Here is a 22,530-nt window from a genome sequence, read left to right as displayed (position 1 = left end):
ATACATGATAAGGAAACATGATTTATTTATTTTATTTATTTTATTTTATTTTATTTTTATTCATGGGAGACACAGACTGAGAGAGAAAGAGGCAGAAACACAGGCAGAGGGAGAAGCAGACTCCTTGCAGGGAGCCCCATGCAGGACTCAATCCCAGATCCCAGGATCACGACCTGAGCCGAAGGCAGGTGCCCAACAGCTGAGCTACCCAGGCATCCTAGGAAACATCATTTAAAGATGTTCACTCCAGCTCAAAAAAAAAAAAATAAGAGGAAACATTAATAGGGTATGAGTAAACTGTGGTAGAGTCACACAATGAAGCACTACACAACAGTTAACATGACTCAACTAGAAAATCTACATGTAGTAGACTGGTTAAAACACAAAGCTGAGTGAAAAAAGTAGGTTGCAGAATAGTATCTGCTCTATTGTACCATTTATGTTAAGTTTATAAACACACAAAACAATGATATACGTTGCTTATCAATTTACAATTGATATTGATAATATATAACAAAGGTGCTAAAAGATGAAGGGGAATAATAAACTGAAAAGTGTGGACAGCAGTTACCTCTGTGATGGAGGGAGAGAAAAGAAGAAAGGAAATAAACAGACAAAGGGTACAAAGGGCTCTTCAATTTTATCTACAATGTTTTATATCTTTAAAAGTAGCTACAGAAATGTTTGCAAAATGCCAACATTTGTTAAATTGGGCAGCATGTACAATTTTCTCAGAACTCTTCCATATGTTTGAAAAAAATTTTAACAGGCTTTTGGTCAAATGGAAACATATACATGTACCAGACAGCAAGAGAAAAATATTTATCTCTTTGGAACCTATATTTGTAAAAATCTTCTAGCAATGTCTCTCTGTGCCTAATTCCCTTAGTGTGATAGAAACTTTCAAGTATTTAGGCACAAACATGCTATATGAGTCAGTCTCCTTTTCCTTAACACGATACTTCTCAAAAAATGCTGCCCAAGGGACTAAAAAAAATCTGGTTTTGTTGATACCAGTGATCTCTTTATCAACCAACAATCAATGTGCTATCCTTAAGCCAAAATCAGCAGAATTTAAAAATCTTTTAATTCACAAGTAAATTACTCCCCTGAATCATCCTTAAGTTTCATCACAGGTCTTGCACAAACCTATACTATGAGTGACCCAAGAGGTAAAAAGACCAAAATTACACCTCTTTCTAGTTTAGCATAATATTCCCTCTCTGCCCTACATTCTTCAGTCCTACACATCCACAAAGGACTCAGTATGAGTCCTCCACAAAGGAGCAGTATTTCTGGATTTTCCATTCCTGGGCAGATTTATGTGACTCAGAGAGCATCGAGGAGTGTGTTCATTAGTACCAAGGGGAACTGAACATGGAACTTCTGCTTAACTGGCAATCTAGAATGCAAGCTCCTGAGAGAAAATAAGAGGAGAATGACTTTTCCAACCAAGCATGATGAGTACATCAAACTGAAAATGATGCGCAGGAACAAGCAGCTCCAGAAACAGGAATTCAAATAAAACTGGATTTGTAACATTCACTGTTCTGCAGACCCAATGGTAATCCGTCTGTTTTTGCTTCATTTTCTGGCTCAGTTAAAAGTACCATAAAGAGTATACTTGTCCCTTCTCCTCAAATATATGGAAAAAACTACTCAAGTCTTAGGAAAATTCTGAGTTTTTAACATTACTTTTTGGCTGTCAGTGTGTATGTATGTAATTCTGTTGGGGGATGGGATCCAGGGTGTATGTAGCCCTATGTGGGCTATCCCTGTGAGTACCTGTAGGGAATTCTCTATGGAGACATATGAGGTCTCTCTTTGGGTGCGAGTATGAGTCCATAGGTATAAAGGGTCCAAGGTGAGAGTTTTAAGGGGTTCTGTTTTATGTGAGGGATCTTTGTATGTCTGTCTTTGTGTATCTGTGCCTGTCTGTGGTTCTATGTCTCTACCAAGTATTTTATTACAGGTCTTTTAATAATAAGCTTTATTATACATTTCCACTCTTCCAAAAACTTCCTAAAATGATTTTCTTGCCTCTCTACTCTGAGGTTTCATAAAAGAAGCATGAATAAGACAACTGCTAGGCCAGTATTACTCAACAATGAATAAAAAAATAAGGTTCTGGTGGGTATACACAAGTACACAACCAGAGTTGCCCAAGATTGTACATTCCTAACGAGCTCCCAGGAGATGCCAATGCTTCTGGTCACAGACCAGCTTGAGTAGCAAGGATCTAAAGGATTCCAAACTTAATAAACTGCCCCTAACTATACTTCCCATGTAGATTTTCCACAGTACCCTCTGACTGACATGTATATCAGATCTGCTTGAGTGTTCTATATCTGCCTATAAGCTGGAAGTTACCATTTTGTTTTATATACAAGTTTGCTTTGTATGAGCCAGTCCTAAGAGGTGAATGACTAAATGTACTAAAAATGTGAATTTCAGAACTTGTAAAGCTGGAACATGGAAATTTCATAAAGGTCCTGCTACACTGTGAAATCCCTTGGGTAGGCAACCAACTACTTTTCCTAAGGTGATACACCTCAATTTCAGTATTGACCTCTCCAAACTGCAACAATTACTGCTTCCAGTATTGCTCATATCAAACCAGACTGTATTTATTTATGGTCAGATCTGCATTCCCCACCCTCTCCTGGAGAACAAGAATATTTCACCAATTTAATAGTCCTACCACCTAGCAGTGTTTAGCACACAGTACATAAAAGGTTTTTGCACTAAAGAAGTCCACAATACATTAGAGGAGATTATTAAAGAAGTATCCAGAAATAGTAAATTGTTTCCTTATTTCTAGAATACAGTCCAGCAAAGGCCCTAAAAAGGAAATAGCATTAGACCAATCATCTTTTCTCCCTTACAGAAACAATAGACATGAACGTAATAAAAATTCCTATTCCATTTCTGTCTCCCAAAGCAGAGTCACCCAACTTTCTGCCTTTCTCTGTCTCTCACGAATTAAATAAATAAAATCTTTTTTTTAATAAATAAAATCTTTAAAAAAATTTTCTACAATAGCAAGTACTTCTATGAATAACTCATTTTTTAAAAATTTTTATTTATTTATTCATGAGAGACACAGAGAAAAAGAGAGAGAGAGAGAGAGAGAGAGAGGCAGAGACACAGGCAGAGGGAGAAGCAGGCTCCATGCAGGGAGACCGATGTGGGACTCGATCCAGGAACTCTAGGATCATGCCCTGGGGCAAAGTCAGATGCTTAACCACTGAACCATCCAGGCATCCTGAGGATGGCAATTTTAAGTGTCATTCTTGAATTAAATAGTCTTCAATCAAAAATTATATCTAGCTAAAAGAAATAAGAAACAGTGAAGAAGGACAGATTAAAGAAATAGAAAACAACCTGAAAAAGTAAAAATTAAATTTTATTTAGGGACAAATAGAGCTATCTTTTTTTTTTTTTTAAGATTTTATTTATTCATGAGAGACAGAGAGAGACAGAGAGAGAGAGGCAGAAACACAGGCAGAGGGAGAAGCAGGCTCCATGCAGGGAGCCTGACATGGGACTCGATCCCGGGTCTCCAGGATTCCACCCTGGGCTGAAGGCGGCACCAAACCACTGAGCCACCCGGGCTTCCCGATATAGAGCTACCTTATATCATAAATAGTCCGTACCTCACATTATGAACAAAAATGAATTCCAGTCCATTCCAAATGGACTGAGGAAGCAAAATATAACAAACACAGCCAAAAACAGCTGAAGAAATATAAAGGGGTGCCTGGGTGAGTCAGTCAGTTAAGCAGCTGCCTTCAGCTTGGGTTGTGATCTCAGGATCCTGGGATTGAGCCCCGCCATCAGGCTCCCTGCTCGTTGGAGAGTCTGCTTCTCCCTTTCCCTTTGCCTCTCCCTCTGGCTTGTGCTCTCTCTTTCAAATAAATAAAAATCCTTAAAACATATATATATGTGTGTGTGTGTATATATATATATATATATTTATTTATTATTATTATTATTATATATAATAATTTGTTTATAAACCTGGGGGAGAAAAGGCCATTCTAAGACACAAAATGTTCAGGTCATGAAGGAAAACACTGCCCAATCTGACTACCTAAAAACTTTTAAAATCATAAAGTCACAAGTCAATAAAAAATAAAATAGAAAAATATTTGCAACATATACACAAAAAATTAACATCCAGAATAGTAAAGAATTCCTACAAGCTAACACAAAAAAACATAAGTCAGTAGGAGGGCAGAGATCTTCATCTATTTTGTTCACTGCTGTATCCCTAGCACTTGGCACACAGTCGTCACTCAATAAATATTGTTAAGTAGGAAAAACACTAATAAAAACAGCAATAAATGATTTTCCTCATAAAGGATGTAAAAACATCTTGTGGTTGGTAAAGGTGTGGTGAAAAGGGTAGTTTTGTTTATAGTTAGTTAATGTGTAAAATGGTACTACATTTTTGATGGCAACATGTATTATGTATTAAGTTTAAAAAGTGAATATCTTTCAACTCCAGAATTCTGCTTTTAGGTTATCTATCCTAGAGAAACACTTATACATGCATGAACACACACACACACACACACACACACACACACACACACACAAATATGCATACAGGTAGTTACTACAGCATTGTCTATAAAGTGCTGTAGAAAAAAATTAAATATGCATCAACAGAAGAATAATAAATAATAGTATGGACTTTGAAAATCAATTCAGTGTCAAAAAGACTTAAGATCTACACATATTGATATGGAAGGAGCGCCAAGTGAGAAAAAAAATCTGCAAATATATAGTATGGTTTTATTAATGTAGAAGTTATTATAAAACTACTAATTTCTCCATGTGCAAGTATGAATATAAAGTCAGGAAAAAAAATAAAAAAGAAAGATAAATTGAGGGATGCCTGGGTGGCTCAGCGGTTGAGCCTTCAGCTCAAAAGCCTTGATCCCAAGTTGGGGGATCAGGTCTCACATCAGGCTCCCTGTGAGGAATCTGCTTCTCCCTCTGTCTATGTCTCTGCCTCTCTCTCTGTGTCTCTCATGAATAAATAAATAAAATCTTAAAAAAAAAAAAAATGATGGATGGCATAAGTCACCTGTGGGGTTGGGGGGAAAGAAGTCACCTGTAGAGAGGGCAATGACACTGGCTGAGGACCAAGGAAGGACTTCTGCTTTATTAAACTGAATTATTTTATAAGAAAATATTCAGGTATTTCTTAGGCAATTAAAAACAATTTTGGGGGGGCAGCCCGGGTGGCTCAGTGGTTTAGCGCCACCTTCAGCCCAAGGCCTGATCATGGAGTCCCAGGATCGAGTCCCACATCAGGGTCCCTGCATGGAGCCTGCTTCTCCCTCTATCCCAGGATCCTTCTCCCTCTGAATAAATAAATAAATAAAATCTTTAAAATTTTTATTTTTTTTAGGAGTGCCTGGGTGGTGCAGTCAGTTAAGCCTCCAACTCTTGATTTCGGTTTAGGCCCTGCTCTCAGGGTCATGGGATCAAGCCCAGCATTGGATTCTGGGCTCAGCAGGGAGTCTGCTGGAGATTCTCTCTCTCTCCTCCTCTGCCCTTCCTGCCACTTGTGCTCTCTCTAAATAAATAAATAAAATCTTTTTTTTTTTCAAGGAAAGAAATAATGTAAACACCATTTAACTGATACAAAGAAAACAAGAATATATTTTGAGGATTAGACAGAAAGACAAAAATATCCATTTTGGACATGTTAATTTTGAAGTCCAACTGCAAGTAAGTAGTTGGGTACACGTATAGGATTGGCATTTGGAAGAGTGGTCTTAGCTAAAGAAAAATCTGGGGAGTTGCTGGGATGTAGATGACACTTAAAGGCACAGGAATGGTGTGGATGATTTAGGGAGAGCACATAATGGAAACAGCAGACAGCTCAGGATCAAGGAGAAAGAGCCAACAAAAGAGACTGAGAAGGATAAGCCAGAAAAATAAGAGGAAAACTAGTGAAGAGCAGTGTCATGGAAGCAAGAGAGGGAAGTGTCTGGGTAAGAAGCTGGTGTCAAATGCTACCAAGGGGGTCTTGATGAGGGCTGAAAAAACAGACCACCGTGCTTCCCAAACTGATGGGACATTAGCAACGTTAGCAAGAGGATTTTGTTCTGGTCAGAGCATTAAGGTGGGAGTGGGTTAGAGTTTGTAGGAAGAAGAAATGTAAATAGTGTGTGTTGAAAACTCCTTTAAAGTTTAGCTGTTAAAGGGAGTGGAAAGAAGGACAGAAGCAGAGAGGAGAGATATGGGGGTTAGAGGATAGGGTTTTCAAAATGGGAGCGATTACAAGTTGGGATATTATAGGAAAGGCTTTAGTAGAAAGAGGAAACAATCAAAGGAAGAAGTTCTTTTAAGAAGACAGGAGAATGTGATTAGAGCACCTATAGAGAGACAGGTCTCTGGTAGAATGAAGGATGTTTCCTCTATCTTAACAGGAGAGAAGGAGAAAAAGATGAGCCCCCGATGCAGGTATGTTTGTTGATTTGGTAAGTATAGAGATGAAGGAATTCCCTTTTGGTGGCTTCTGTTTTTATACTAAAATATAAGGCATATCACTAGTTCAAAAAGAACATATGAGAGATTAGAAATAGTATGAAACAATCATTTGCAGTGAGTAGGAAAGTGAACTTAGTAGAGAAATGTATAATATTGTTAGGCGATGCTAATTATGCACATAAGGTTGACAATTATGAATTCAGTGACATCATTCTGCCTGGTTTTCTGATTTTCTCTAGTAAATCTCAGTTCCATGGTTCAGCTCTCAGAGTGGAAAACTTGCTTCAGGGCCACAGAGCTAAAAAACAGCACCAAAATCATACACAGAATGGGGTTGGCAAAGATGTGTTTGCTAATGTTAAGGAGATGCTGTGGCTTGGGTTACACCATTATAGTTCTGAATACCAGGTGATACACTAACAGCTCCCCAACTGTTGCTCCTGTAACTTGATCTTGCTGCTTGAGGCTGATGCTACATGGGGATTTACTGAGAATGAAGGGGGAAGTTGTAGAGGACATGGTAAAAAAAAAAAATGAGGGAACTGGATCAGCTGAGAGGATGAGGAGACTGGTAAAGTAACCAGCATTAGAAGATAATGGATAACTGGACGTCAGATAGTAAATGAGGTAAACAGAGATATGAGGCATGGTGGCTTAGGCCTTCTCTCTGAGGAGGGTAGATTCTGAAATCCAAAAGGTTGCAGAGTGGTCTTCACAGTAGCCTAGGTGCAGGAGCTTAAGCCGATTTTACGGGGACTGGCAGTGTGGCAAAGCCTCCCACTGTTGCTATGGACAGTGTTTCATCTCACTAACCCCAAAGGCATCACAGACTGGCAAAGCCTTGAGCAAGTTAATTATTCTCTTTGTGCCTATATTTTCTCATCTGTAAAATAAAAAGAATAATATTCATCTGATAAAGTCATTATGAGGATGAAATGAGATGAGATAACTGTCTGGCAGAGAGTTAGTGTTCAGTAAATGGCAGCCGTAAGTGAGGAGTTGTAACTGAAGCCAAGAGAAGAGTTTCGAAGAAAAGGTAGTCAACAGTACCAAAGCTGGTAGAGTGATCAAAAAGGTTCACATTGAGCACTGCAAGAGATAAAGAAGATGAAGTCAGTTTTAGCCTCAATATCCAGTATTCCTTTTTGCAGTATCCAGGCTTTAAAGGAAAACCCTGATTTATAGTCAGAGAAATTCCATCAGCTCTGTTTATAATAATAAAACAGGCTCTGAGCTTAGAAAAACCAGGTGCCCCAAATAAATACATTTCTACTGATAGAACCTTAAAGAAAAGAATAGGAAATCACTAGCTGCTTTTGGCTTTAGGTTCAGAGGAGGCAAAGGTGCAACTGTCTTCGGTCGTCCCGAATCCGGGTTCATCTGACACCAGCTGCCTCCACCATGCCGCCTAAGTTCGACCCCAACGAGATCAAAGTCATGTACCTGAGGTGCACCGGTGGTGAGGTCGGTGCCACGGTGCCACGTCTGCCCTGGCCCCGAAGATCGGCTCACTGGGTCTGTCTCCAAAAAAGGTTGGTGATGACATCGCCAAGGCAACCGGTGATTGGAAGGGTCTAAGGATTACAGTGAAACTGACCATTCAGAACAGACGAGCCCAGATTGAAGTGGTACCTTCTGCCTCTGCCCTGATTATCAAAGCCCTCAAAGAACCACCAAGAGACAGAAAGAAGCAGAAAAAACATTAAGCAAAAAAAAAAAAAAAAAAAAAAATTAAGCACAGTGGAAATATCACTTTTGATGAGATTGTCAATATTGCCCGACAGATGCGACACCGATCTTTAGCCAGAGAACTTTCTGGAACCATTAAAGAGATCCTGGGGACTGCCCAGTCTGTGGGCTGCAATGTTGATGGCCGTCACCCTCATGACATCATGGATGACATCAATGGTGGTGCAGTGGAATGCCCAGCGAGTTAACTACAAAGGAAAATATTTCAATAAAGGATCATTTGACAACCAGTGGGAAAAAAAAAGGAAATCACTAGCTATTATTAATGCTGTCCAAGTGTCCAGTGTCCAAGAAAAATGGCTAACTGAATTGTTGTAGAACACAGTTGGGGAAGAGGAGACTGAAAATCATACAAATCATGTGTCTTTTTTTTTTTTTTTTTAATTTTTTTTTTAAATTTATTTATGATAGTCACAGAGAGAGAGGCAGAGACACAGGCAGAGGGAGAAGCAGGCTCCATGCACCGGGAGCCCTACGTGGGATTCGATCCTGGGTCTCCAGGATCGCGCCCAGGGCCAAAGGCAGGCGCCAAACCGCTGCGCCACCCAGGGACCCCCAAATCATGTGTCTTAATCAATAGTTTTAAACTCAGAACTGCAACAGAAGAAATTTCAATCTACCACTTTCTCCTCTGCTCTGCTCTGCTCTCACTCCAGGGCCAGAGGTCAGACTAAAAAAAGTTCCTACAAATTCCACAGAAACCTGATCAAGCTTACTTACCCTTTCTTTGGTAAATGGAATTTCAGCTCCTCTAATTGTGCATACCACCTGAACATGCTGGCTGGGTGATGGATCAGGGCAACTGTCAGGATTGTTCTCCCATCTACCTCAGTTATACTTCTCTCTCAATTATTTAAACAAAAGCTACCATGAGAGAAACTACATATTCTTTATAAACTCAACTCGACAAGGAGTCTGAATAAAGTTGTCAATAAATCTTTCCGCGCCACCCCTCCTTCACTGTAGGATAAACACTTTCTATAATAAACTCATTCTCCCTTCACAGATTATCCATTTCTTCCATTACTGGACAAGACATCAAATACACAACTGCAAATTCAGCTCTGAGCAACCTCCCAAAACACCTCCTAATGTTCACTCTTTCCCAGGCCCAAGTAGAATAGAATTCACAAATTATACTAATACAAAATAAGGGCTACTTTCTCAGAAAACTCATACATGTTCAATATATGGTAAAACTATTAAACAAACTCAATAAATAAAAAGAAGTTGCCGGTTAGTGAAATAACAAAAATATCTACAAAATATGTCCAAATTAAATAAGATTTAAAAGGTTCAATCTGAGGGGCATCTGGGTGGTTCAGTGGTTGAGCATCTGCCTTTGGCTCAGGTCATAATCCTGGGGTCCTGGGATCGAGTTCCGTGTTGGGCTCCCCATGGAAGCCTGCTTCTCCCTCTCTGCCTGTGTCTCTGCCTCTCTCTGTGTGTCTCTCATGAATAAATAAGTAAATCCTTTAAAAAAAAAAAGTTCAATCTGAGCTTTGGAACAGAGAAATGAAACTTCAACTAAAAAGAGAGGCTCGGCTTTGGAGTCAAACAGATTATAGAGTTCTGTTAGCTTCATCACATTACTGAATGTATAACCTTGAGGCAAATTCCTTAATCTCTTCAACTCTGTCTCCTCGATAAAACAAAGATAATACTACCTTATCTCTGAGAGCTTGTACAAGGATTAAATAAAACAGTATATTTAAGGCTCTAATACAGTGCCTGGTATGTAGCTGGAACACATAATAGTATGCTTCTCCTTATAATTTTCAAAAAGCTTAATTAGAGACTCATTCATTAAGAATGTGGGACTTAAAAAACTGGTAGCTGGACAGAAAGGAAGAGCATATTCTTACGTACTGAAGATTTATTTACAACTTTAAAAATAAGGATATATGGTCACCTGGGTGACTAAGCAGTTGAGCCTTCTGCTCAGGGAGTAATCCCGGGGTCCTGGGATCAAGTTCCCACATCGGGCTCCTTACAGGGAGCCTGCTTCTCTCTCTGCCTATGTCTGTCTCTTTCTCTGTTTCTATCATGAATAAATAAAATCTTTTTGAAAAATAATAATGAAAAAACAAAAATAAGGATATATTTGAGGGAAAAAAGGATAAATTTATCAATAAATTATTAACATGAAAATGCATCATTGATCACAGAACACTTTTTTATATATAAGATACTCTTCTTCCTTATAATTTTACAATTTTTTGAGGTTCTACATTTGTACTTTTTTTTCCTGTCCTATTCCTAGAACCGACTTTGGCTTTGGAGCAACCTAAACCTTAGGCCAGACAGGAATGCCTTAGAGTTCACTAAGTATTCTTTGTTTTTAGGGTTTTTTAAAGATTTTATTTATTTATTTATTTATTTATTTGAGACATACAGAGAGAGGCAGAGACACAGACAGAGGGAGAAGCAGGCTCCTCACAGGGAGCCCCATGTCAAGCTCAATCTCTGGACCTGGGATCTCGTCCCTAGCCAAAGGCAGACGCTCAACCGCTGAGCCACCCAGGTGTCTCGTTCACTAGGTATTCTGAAAGACTTCTGGGAGAAGACCAGAATCCAACATCTAAAAATTTAAAAAGAATCAGTGTGGTATAATAAAAAGGACATGGGCTTTGGAAACAGGCAAAGGTTTAAAACAGATTTGAGTCCTACCCCTACAACTTGCTAGATGTACAACCTTGAGCAAGGCACTTTATCTCTCGAGGACCTCCTTGCTTTATCTGTAAAATGGAGATACTGTCACCTATATTTCCCTGTGTTGTCAGGATTAGAAAAATGCCTATAATAATTCCTGGAATATAAAAGGCCAATGAATGGTAAATCATATTTGGATCAATCTGCCAACTGCCTTACTGAACATTTTGTAAGGCTGTACTTTCCTAACTAGCAAAAGGAGTCATACTGTTCCCACATTCCCATGCGTATAACCAAAAGGTTCCATTTTAGTAATCTATAATTAACCAAATCAAGAGCTTAAAGAATTCAGGACAAAAAAGAACTAACATGGCTCAACTCATTCTCTGCTGACAGAAACAAATCCAGTGTAAAGTGGATACATTTGCCAAAAAGAAAAAAAAAAAAAAAAAAGACTGTTTGATCATGGTCATTACCAATCGTGATGTAGACACACACAAGCTACAGCTCTTGGGCTTGCAGCCTTACCATCGAAAAGTTTTCATTTTCCTGAAATAAATACTCTCCTGCTTTGTTTTCCCTGCTGGGCTATGATACTCTTATTGCCCCATTTTTAAGAACACAAGGAAGAAATCCTCTCAACTATTAGTACTCCATTCACTTGGAATTTATCTTCCTATTCCACAAATCACTTCTTACAGAGATTTTTGGTTCATTGGGTTCACCTGACATGAGCTTATGAAGAAAGACATTAATACAAATATATGATAGCCACAATGACAGGACCTGATCCCCACAGCACCACAAGTTACATGATGGAGGCAGGAGCCAAAGATAAGATGTGACTAAGTAACCTACGTACCTTATATTCATTCTTATTAACTACTGCACTTGGGAATTCTGGCTCTTATAGAAAGTTTATTTCCCTTGTGTGGCTAAGCAGAGTAATAAAACCAAGAAAACTGATGACAAATACATGAATAGAGTAAGGGAAACCATCAACAAAAAATGTGACTTAAGATAAGTAAGCTTGCAGGTGAGAGTTACAGAATAAAAGCAAGCAGTCACCAATTACATAGCCAAAGGTAGCTATTTCAAGTCCTGATACCCCCCCCCACCCCCGTCCCTCCCTACAGTAAAAGCAGAAGGGCATCGAGGTCGTAATGATTATTTACATAAACAATCTAAGAATCAAGAAAGACTCAACAAATCAAAATGTCACACTATCACACTTGGTGAGTGACTTTCAACTTGCAGAAAGAACAGCAGTCCCCTGCACTTATTTTAATTCAGTCAATTCAATATTGAGAAAGTTAAAAAATCTGTCCCCAAAAAGGAGCTCAGCAATGTCTTTTAGTTGTGTCATACAGCTGTATCCTCGCCTGGAGGTTCATTTGCTTAACTTCCAGCAAAAGTTGTTTTTTGGTTGCAATTAACATTGTAAGACAAGCTCAGCCCTGTCTTCCATAGCCTTGAGGCTGCTGAGTAAATCTAGAATCATGGAACCTACATTTTGATGCTGGAAAAACAGGAAGAAGGTGGTTCAACAAGGAAAATGGTCAAAAAGCATGTCTAGATTTAGGAAAAACAGACTGATATGCTGGCCTGTGATTTTTCAACTTCTCTATAAAGAATCTATTGAGTTGGGCATGCCTTTCAGGGGAGATTATGAGGACATGCACTTAAAACGTGATGGGAGGAGGAATAAAATAAAATCCTTAATAATAATAGCTATCATCCCCTAAGTCCCTAGTATATGTGCCAAGTTCAATGCTAAAGCCCTTTACAAATATTTCTAATCCTCAATCATATTAGTATTCTCATTTTATACAAGAGGAAATGAAAACTCAGGGAATTTAGAAATTACCCAAAAGCTAGTTAGTAAGCATACTAGTATTGAAACCCAGTCTGCCTGATTATAAACCAATACCCTAAAAGTAATTTGTTAAACGCCATTACCCTCAAGAGATCTCATCAAATTACAGATTTACACAAAAAGATCCCTAAGCACACAAAAAAGATTTGGCCAAAGTTATAAAGCAACTCAACCATTCAGAAATGTTTCAGATTTCAGGACACATATCTAGGTACTATCAACCCGAGGACCTGGGCTGCCTCCTGTACTATAATTCCCTCCCAGAGGAGTTTCATACTGCATACAAAATGGACAGTATTCTAATGCAATTTATAATTAAACAAATTCCTTCAGTCTTGTGTCTGACATCATCTATCACCTACATCTAGGGAATTAGAATGAAAGGGTTATCTGCTTTCCACCTTAATCATGAGACTATTACAACAAAAGTTGGGCTGGATCCGGGGTTCCAACTCAGCAGAGTCTTACACAGGGAAACCATTGCAGGCTTCACATCACTTTACTGCTGTTCAGACAAAGCAATGAAAAATCATTCACAACATAAAAAACAAAAACCACAAATCACTGTGTTCATACTACGCCTTGGAAATTAGAGCCATAAATCCCTTTTTATATGACCCATATCTCTTTTTCAATAGTTGCCCCCCCCCTTTTTTTCCCCAGTGTGAGAGGAGAGAAACACCGCGGACGGCCACTGTAAGGGGAACACTGGAGTATCATACATCCAGGCTCCCTTCTCCGTGTTGAGACTACCTGCTCTTCAAAACTACGTCTGAAAGAAGCTGTCGGCTGAGACAGACAGCCTCGCAATGACTGCCTTTCCCCAGAGCAGAAGCACTTCTTCCTAACTAACACTTCCAGATCATAAAGGAACCAGTGAAACAATCATTCTCTTCACACACAGTCTAATAATCCTGGTGGCCAACTACTAGGCAGAAGAAAAGAGCGAAGAGACTCTCTCCATTACCCTTCCACATTCAGAGGAGATGCAAGGATACTGCAGTATCTGGAATGAAGGGCACGGCATCAGTACTGCTCTATGGAAGCGGCTGGCCACAGAAAGGCAGAAAGTCATCATCATCTGTACAGAAACCAGAGGACTGAGTATTTCAACGCGAGGTTAACTACTGCTTACTCGTCCTCCAAAAGGAAAGACGTTTCCACCCTCATTGCTGGGTGAACTCTCATAAGCGATAAGGATTTTCTAGACCATCGCGGGGTCTCTCCCTTAACAGTCTGGAATGTAACACGGGGAAGTGTGCTGGATGTGGGGGCGAACGGTAGTATGAGGCGCCTCTCCTCCCCAGCCTATTCCAAGTAGTAGCGAGAGCGCTACCTCCATGTTATTCATAGCGAAGTACGGCCGTGCCACCTGGAGTCTTCGCTCCCCAGCGCGGCGGGCAGGTGGGGGCATCTCTGAGAGAGTGGATTTGAAGGGGAAAGGGCTCTCCAGGCGAGTGCGACCGGGAGAGAGGGCGTGGAGGCTGGTGCTGCCCTGCCGCGAGGATCTGCGGGTCCCCCCCTCCTCCCTCTCTCCGCCAGAGGCACGCCGGCCCCAATACCTTCTTGACTGTGCGCGGCGCCTCGGTGACGGTGCCGTCGGGGCTAACCAGGGCCTCGCCGCCGTCGCGGTGCCGCTGGTGCTGGTGATGAGGGTCGCTCCGCTTCATGGCCGACGCCTGAGGCACTTTCCCGGCGGCAGGGCTGAGAGCGGCGGCGGGCCCCGAGCCCGGGCCAGGGGCCGGGGGCCGCTCCGCGGCGGGAGCTGGAGCCTCAGGGTCCCCGCCGCCTGCCGGGGGGGCCATGGCGCTCACAGCCGCCGTGCTCAGTCCCAGTTGCGGCTCCGCCTCGGAGGGGCTCAGGTCCTTCAGCTCCACCTCAGGCACCTTCGCGGCAGCCGCTGCTGACACGACCTGCACCGACATCACCGCCTCCGCTGCAACCGCCGGCTCAGACTCGGGCTCCGGCTCCAGCTCGGCCCCGCCTCCCGCCTCCCTTCCCCTTCCCTCCCCCATTCCCCCACTCCTCCCCTCCATCGCCTCCGCTCCCACCCCCTTCCTCCTCCCGCCCGCCCGCCGGCCGGCCAGCCAGCCCCGGCCTCTCCCGCCCCACCCCGCCCGGCCCCGCCCCGGCCTGGCCCGGCTCTACTCGCGCGCAAGGCGCCACGGAACCTGTAGTGCGCTTGCTCCGGGCAGCACGCGGCCAGAAGACTGTGGGACCTCAGCCCCCAACCTGCACAGCGAGCCGCCGGGGGCGGGGCCCGCGATGCCCCCTGGGAGTGGTAGTCCCCGCCACCCTGCCTCGGCTAGTGGGATTCTGTAAGAGATGGAGCTCTATCTAGCACCTGCGACTAACGGAAAGGAAAGGAGGGAGAGTCGGTGACCCGACGTAGCGGATGAAGAAGAACGTCTCCCGAGGAGTTGCAGCTTCTGGGAAGGGAAAGCCAGGAACCCTCGGGTGGGAACGGTGGGGGAGGAACGACTCTACCCTGACAGCGTGAATTTCCTCCGTCGGTGTGCGTCTGTAATCACGTGACCAGGCATTTAAAGGAAAAGCGGAGGCGTCACGTGAGAAGGCTGCCGGCCTAAGGCTTGAAGTAGTTTGCTATTTACATTTTTACGAAGTCGGGACCCCAACACTTTTACGAACCTTAGTGGCTATGTTTGTAGAAGGAATAAAAATAGGACTTTACCTGCTGTGGCAATTCCTGGAACGTTTAGAGTTTGGAATTTTAAAATCAGTCTAAAAAAGAAGTTAGGTATCACTAGTTGAAATTTCAAAACTAAGGAATAACACGTAGCCTTAAGCAAGGCCAAGTCTTCTGACCTATTAATTGCACTCGGGAAATAATATGAAATTCGGATAAATACATAAGCAGAGAGGCATATTAACAAAAAACATGAACAATGACTTCCTAAGTGATTTTTCCACAAGTTAAAAAATGAGACTTTTTAAACTTTCTTTGTAGTTTTATTTTTCTCAAGGGTTTAGATTGTTTATTGATGCCAAAGTAGGTTTTCCAGATAAAACTTCTGTGTTTTGTTTTATTTTAAGATTTTATTTATTTATTCATGGGAGACAGAGAAAGGCAGAGACACAGGCAGAAGGAGAAGCAGGCTCCATGCAGGGAGCCCGACGTGGGACTCCATCCTGTGGTTCCGGGATCACGCCCTGGGCTGAAGGCGGCGCTAAACCGCTGAGCCACCCAGGCGTCCCTGTGTTTTGTTTTAAAAGAGGCAAGCACAAAGACGTATAGCGTTTTATTTTTAGTAACAGAAAGGTTTTGAAACTACCCAAATGTCCAGCAATAGGGAAATGGTTATAGCCTTTAAAATTAAGTTTGCCAAGAATTTTTTTTAATGACGAAGAGAAATAAATGCATATAAGATATATGCTAAAAAGCAGAATACAAAATTTCACGTTCCGTAAGATTTTACTGTGCGTTTAATATTTGAAAAAAAAAACACACTAAAATGCAATTGACTGGGCAGCCCTGGTGGCTCAGCGGTTTGGCGCCGCCTGCAGCCTGGGATGTGATCCTGGAGACCCTGGATCGAGTCCCGCATCGGGCTTCCTGCATGGAGCCTGCTTCTCCCTCTCCCTGTGTCTCTGCCTCTCTCCCTCTGTGTCTATGAATAAATAAATAAAAATCTTTAAAAAATAAAATAAAATGCAATTGACAGATTATGGTCTAGGTTAGATTGTTTCTTCTCTGTTCTCAGGGAAACTGAGGCAAAGGTGATCTTACAGTTTATGGTTGTTCAGAGTAAGCAAGAGCTCTGATAATCCCAGAAGACCTCTGGACATCTAATCTTTAGAGTAAATTTTCCCTGGCAAAGAGAGGGAGAAATTATCTGCCTTGATCTCCTATTTCCCTGTGCTACAGCTGTCTTGGGAAATCTGTTCATTTGTGGAGTTGTTTTACCCTGGATGGAGTCTTTTGTATCCTGGTCTTCAATTTATGCCTAATACTATGTATGAGGCATGTGAGCGTTGCTATTTCCACAAAGCCCACAAGTCTACCAGAACCAAGAGCTTCTTAAGATTTCTTTTCACACTCTAGCTTTGAGAATTTCCTTCCTGTTATAAAGAACCAGCACAGAGCTTCATCCTCCAGCTGTCGGAGCAGAGATTAGCAGAGCTATAACTGATTTCTTTCTTCCCCCTAATACACAAGGGACCTGTGGTACAGCCACCTGGCATGTGTCGGAGTTCATAGACAGCAGCTGCCTACCTGGACTGCCACTAGTATTGATTACGATAGGGAAGAATTAATTCCTCAGTGGGATGTGGTTACAAAACCAAAGGAGTTGGAATGCTGAAAAGAAACTGATATTCATCCTTTATTTATTCAGGCACCCTCCACTGGTTAGGACCAAACATCAGGGCACACTCCTCAACCATTCTCAGCTCCATCCTACGCACCTCCTACTTCTGCCATCTTTGTTACTGAGGGACACCAAGCACAGAAGAGGGAAATACTATGCTGGAAACAGGATGATTAAGCACAAGTATATGAAATAGTTTTTGTTTATGTTTCAAGGTTCAAAAGATACAAGAGTATTTTGGAAAAGTAAAGCATCTTCAGTTCCTCTCCCTGCATGCGACCCGTTAAGTTTCATCTCCATCATTCTGGAAATATTCTATGTATTAATGTGTATATTCTCCTTCTTACAAATAGTAGCCATGAGCCTTGGTTCTTTCACTCAACGATGGAAATAGCAAACTCAGAGAAGTACATATAATCGGAAGGGTCCTCTCTCTAATCCTCACATTGCAAAAATAATGAGATTAATAATTTAAGTTAAAATTATTTGCCCAGAGTCAAGTCACTTCAGATTTAGCAGCAGATTCAGGACCAGAAGTCAGAGTTCTTTCCACTGCAAGATTACCTGTCCAATAAAAAGTATGGGATTGGGCAGTCACTGAGTACATGTGGTTCACAACTTCCCACTGGGTATGAAAGGCCTTGTGTTTCTATATGCCACTCTTCTTCCTCTGGGTTAGGATCTTATTAGAACTTCACCCAAATGTCCAAACAATGCTCCATCTATGTATCCTTTTGCGTTTGCAAGCTGCATGTTCAGATAACCATCTACAGATACCAGGTAGCCTTTGTACTCCATTCCTCACTGAAGTTTCACCGTACTGACTTTCCTGTTAATCCATTCAGGAAAGACTTGGGATTGAGGGATAAACTCAGAGCAACTACCAGAAAATGCTAAAGGCCACTCGCTGCCAACTGAGCAGTCGTCCAATCCTCGTGACTGAAGTAGCTACAGCCAGCAGTTTATGAAATATTTAGATTACAGTTCCTCCCTAGTTGGCGTATTCAGCTGCCACACCCTGGCAAGCGGGAATGTATGTTCCATGTGGAAAATTGGAAGAACTTTTGAGGTATCTGACCAATCCGAGAGAAAACTTGAAGATATCAACGTTGAGAGTTCTCCCAATGAAATGGGCCAGCCAGATCACTCCATGTTCACAGAGTTTCCAGAGAACCATTTAGTGTCACACTCTTAAATATGAGCAAATAGTCATCAAATATGAAGAAAACCTTTAATAAAAAAGACAGAGACCAACAGGAGAGAAAATAAATAAATAACTTAGAGGAAGGAAAGGCTGTGCATCAAGAAGAAATCAAGACCAAAAAAAATCATTAATATCCTCAGAGATTTAAGATATTGTATTTGTGAAAGAACATGCTATTTTAAAAGGTGAACATTCAGAAAACAAACAAGACTTTTAAAATGAAAGCATGTAGCAGAAATTTTTAAAACTCAATAAATAAGGGACTCCTGGGTGGCTCAGCAGTTGGGTGCCTGCCTTCGGCCCAGGTCGTGATCCCAGGATCTGGGATCAAGTCCCACATCGGGCTCCCTGCAAGGAGCCTGCTTTTCCCTCTGCCTATGTCTCTGCCCCTCTCTCTCTGTGTCTCTCATGAATAAATAAATTAATGTTTAAAAAAACTCAATAAATAAGAGAAAGAAATTAAAAACGGGAAAGATGCATTTTCTCTTTGCTCAGATTTTTTTTTTTTTAATTTATGATAGCCACACAGAGAGAGAGAGAGAGAGAGAGAGGCAGAGACATAGGCAGAGGGAGAAGCAGGCTCCATGCACCGGGAGCCTGACGTGGGATTCAATCCCGGGTCTCCAGGATCACGCCCTGGGCCAAAGGCAGGCGCCAAACCACTGAGCCACCCAGGGATCCCCTTTCTTTGCTCAGATTGTTGACGAATGGTGGCTTGTTTTGTGTTTTTTAAATCTGTGTCTCATGCATGTTTTAACATGATAGATAGAATGCATTGTGTAGCTACAGTTTTCTGGAAAGGTTGGTCTTTTAGGAATTAATTTTCAGATATTCAATAGGTTTTTTTTCTTTTTGAAAGAAAAGATTTTATTTATTTATTTATTTATTTATTTATTTATTTATTTATCTATTTAAAGCAGAGCAAGAGTAAGAGAATGGCTGAGGGAGAGGGAGAAGCAGGCTCCCTATGGAGGAAGGAGCCCCATTAAAGGCTGAATCCCAAGGCTTTGAGATCATAACTTGAGCTGAAGGCAGATGCTTAACCAACTAAGCCACCCAGGTGCCCCCACCCCATGTTTGTTTTTTTTTTTAATTAAAAAGGGGCGGGGGAGAAGGGGAGAAGGGGCTCCTGGTTGGCTCAGTCAGAAGATCATGAGACTCTATCTCAGGGCCATGAGTTTGAGCTTCACCTTGAGTGTAGAGATTACTAAAAAACAAACAAACAAACAAAATGAATTACAGGGCCAGTGGAAGAAGTCTAACTTCTGAATAATAGGAGTGCTAAAATGAGGTAAAGAAAATGGGGTGTGTCGGGGAGAGGGATGCAAATCAAAGAAAAGTTTTTTAATTTCCCAAAATTGAAAGATGAGAATTTCCACAATGAAAGGCATCATTAGGTACCCAGTCCAACAGATGAAAACAGACTTACATTAATATACATCATTGTAAAATTTCAAAATCTGGGGACAAAGAGATAATCCTTGAAATGTCTGGAGTGGGTCAAGGAATAAAAATTTTACAAAAGCTGAAGAATTAGAAAGATACTGAACCTGTTAAAATTAGTTCTGGAAGCCAGAAGATAATTCCTTCAAATACCACAGACCCTCTATTTGCCTTCCCTAGGGAATGAACTGAAAATCAGCCAGGTGTGAGAAGAGCAGTCATCTGATTGCTCAGAGTTAGATAGGGGATCAAGGACCAGTCCCCCTGTTTTCATTTCTACCTTCCAAAGTTCCTGCTGCCTCCAATTCAGAGCCTTCTGGGGGGCTGCAATATGAGTTGGCTAAGACTTTGCCTTTTCAAATCTGCTAAACTACCACTCATCCTTTGCTTAACAGCTTTTGAAACTGTTTCTGTTGGTTCCTTCTCCTCCACCTCTTTTTTTCCGATTATAGGCAAAGATTGATAACATCTAAATTGAGATGCCTGGGTAGCTCAGTGGTTGAGCATCTACCTTTGGCTCAGGTTGTGATCCCAGGGTCCTGTGATCAAGGCTCACAAGGTCCCACATCAGGCTCCTCGTGAGGCACCTGCTTCTCCTCTGCCTGTATCTCTGCCTCTCTCTGTGTGTCTCTCATGAATAAATAAATAAAAATTAAAAAAGTAAAACAACTAACTCCTGATCTTCTGTATTGGAAAGTCAAATGATAATGCTTCAAATGAACATTCAAGAAGTAGTATTATCATGTTTTTTAGACATATGGGAGGAAATATAAGAATAGTCTAAAATAAATTGGTTGACTCCCAAGAGCAGGAAATGATGGAGTATCTGGTAGGAATCAGTCCCAAGACAGCTATGTTAATCAACAAGACCCGTAGAATAATTTGACTTCTCACACTGTATCATGTACACTGTATCATGTGTAGATGAAAAGAAAAGGTTTTTTCTTTTGTTTTTTTTTTAAGATTTTATTTATTTATTTGACGGAGAGACGGAGCACAGGCAGGGGGAACAGCAGAGGGAGAGGGAGAAGCAGGCTCTCTGCTGAGCAGGGAGCCCGATATGAGGCCTAATGTCGGGCCTGATGTGGGGTTTGATGTGGGGCTCCATCCCAGCATCTGGGATAGGCCAAAGACAGACATTTCACTGACTGAGCCACCCAGGCATCCCAAAAAGAAAAAGTTTAAAAGCAGGCAAAAGCAATACATAAACAGTGTATAGAAACCCAGCACTATATGCATATATGAAAGCATAATAATGGACTGGAAGGCAACCCACAAAACTCAAAGAGTTGTTTTTCTGTCAAAGAAAGGGAAATTAGGAGGAGAAATGGACCAGGGATGTTGGTCAAAGGGGACTTCAGCTAAATCTGTTACATTTTCTTTCTTTAAAAATATAAGCTGGAGGGAATCCGTGGGTGGCTTAGTGGTTTAGCGCCTGCCTTTGGCCCAGGGCATGATCCTGGATTCCCGGATAGAGTCCCACATCAGGCTCCCTGTATGGAGCCTGCTTCTTCCTCTGCCTGTGTCTCTGCCTCTTTCTCTCCTCTGTCTTTCATGAATAAATAAATAAAATCTTTAATAAAAACACACACATATATATATATATATAAAAAAGCTGGAAGTAAATATGGTAAAATGATTTAAAAAAAAGAGTTAATTCTGTGTAGTGGGAATATGGGTGTTTATTAGGTTGTTCCTTGTGTGTTTCTGCATCTTTCCAATTTCTTAGGTTAAAAAAACAAAAAACGAGGGGATCCCTGGGTGGCTCAGTGGTTTAGTGCCTGCCTTCAGCCTAGGGCGTGACCCTGGGATCCTGGGATGGAGTCCCCAGTTGGGCTCCCTGCACGGGGCCTGCTCCCTCTGCTTGTGTCTCTGCCTCTCTCTCTCTCTCTCTCTCTCTCTCTCTGTGTCTCTCATGAATAAATAAATAAAATCTTTTAAAAAAGAAAGAGAAAAAGAAAGAAAGAAAGAGAAGAAAGAAAGAAAGAAAGAAAGAAAGAAAGAAAGAAAGAAAGAAAGAAAGAAAGAAAGAAAGAAAGAAAGAAAAGAAAACTCCATCAGGCAGAGGAAAGGTTGGGGCAGTAGCTTGACTACTTAAAAGAAGCTTGGACCAACAGAGGCAGGCCTCCCAACCTAGGAAGAGGGACAACTAAGTTAAGAGTGGCAGATTGAGGGAGGAACTGCCCCAGCATTGAATGCCTGGAGCCCTCTGTTCTCAGGGTAACCGCTCAGCCATAGGGAGTCCCCAGGCTCCTTTAGGACCCAGGAGTATCTCTTCCAGGGATCTAGTTCAGAAGCTTTGGTAGAAAAGTGACCACAGTGACTCAATCCTGAGAGCTGGTGCTCCTATAAAAACACTGCAAGATTTCTTGGTTGTAGGAACGTCATGGTCCTAGACCTCTCCCTGCCACCTAACAGAAGCATCCCCTAAACGTGGGCTCACAGTGCCCTCTCGTGGTTACAGACTCTCTGTCAGCCTCCACCACCAGAGGCAGAAAGGTAACATTTCTGAGCTTTTAAAGCCCACAGTCAACTCCCTCTACATCCCATTTCTCATTCTTTACCTGAATATTCCCATTAAATAAAGCAGGGATGGAGGGAATGTCCACACAGATGAAAAGAAAGAAAATCGTTGACATTTTCCCTTATTTCCGGAAAGATCATTAGACAACACTGATACATTTTACTGTTTTGAATACTCTTGTTGAGCTCTCGGTCATCTCCGCTCTGGGAGCAGCTCTCCTGCTACAGCCCCTCATCCCCTGAAA

General features: G+C 41.6%; 1 protein-coding gene and 2 pseudogenes across 4 annotated transcripts in view; 1 reads left to right on the top strand and 2 right to left on the bottom strand.

Annotated features, from left to right (window-relative positions):
* The window catches only part of AHCYL2 (adenosylhomocysteinase like 2), a 164,669-nt gene extending 149,885 nt beyond the window's left edge, over positions 1-14,784 (bottom strand). For 2 of the 4 annotated variants that reach the window (XM_077857300.1, XM_077857301.1), the window contains exon 1: positions 14,350-14,781. In XM_077857300.1, coding sequence (XP_077713426.1) covers positions 14,350-14,712 — 363 coding nt within the window. In that variant the 5' untranslated portion in view covers positions 14,713-14,781. Of the gene's footprint in view, positions 1-14,349 lie in introns of all 4 variants that reach the window. The other 2 variants (XM_077857303.1, XM_077857302.1) reach the window with 2 other exon arrangements.
* LOC144289065 (large ribosomal subunit protein uL11 pseudogene) lies at positions 7,820-8,489 on the top strand (annotated as a pseudogene).
* A 2,905-nt stretch (positions 14,785-17,689) lies between the features above and the next one.
* On the bottom strand, positions 17,690-18,292 carry LOC144289187 (small nuclear ribonucleoprotein F pseudogene; annotated as a pseudogene).
* Positions 18,293-22,530: the final 4,238 nt, after the last annotated feature.

The sequence above is a fragment of the Canis aureus genome, chromosome 18 (assembly GCF_053574225.1).
Source record: "Canis aureus isolate CA01 chromosome 18, VMU_Caureus_v.1.0, whole genome shotgun sequence".
In the NCBI taxonomy this organism is placed as follows: Eukaryota; Metazoa; Chordata; class Mammalia; order Carnivora; family Canidae; genus Canis; species Canis aureus.
Note: the sequence above shows the minus strand (reverse complement) of the source record. Positions and strands in the feature narration are given on the sequence as shown.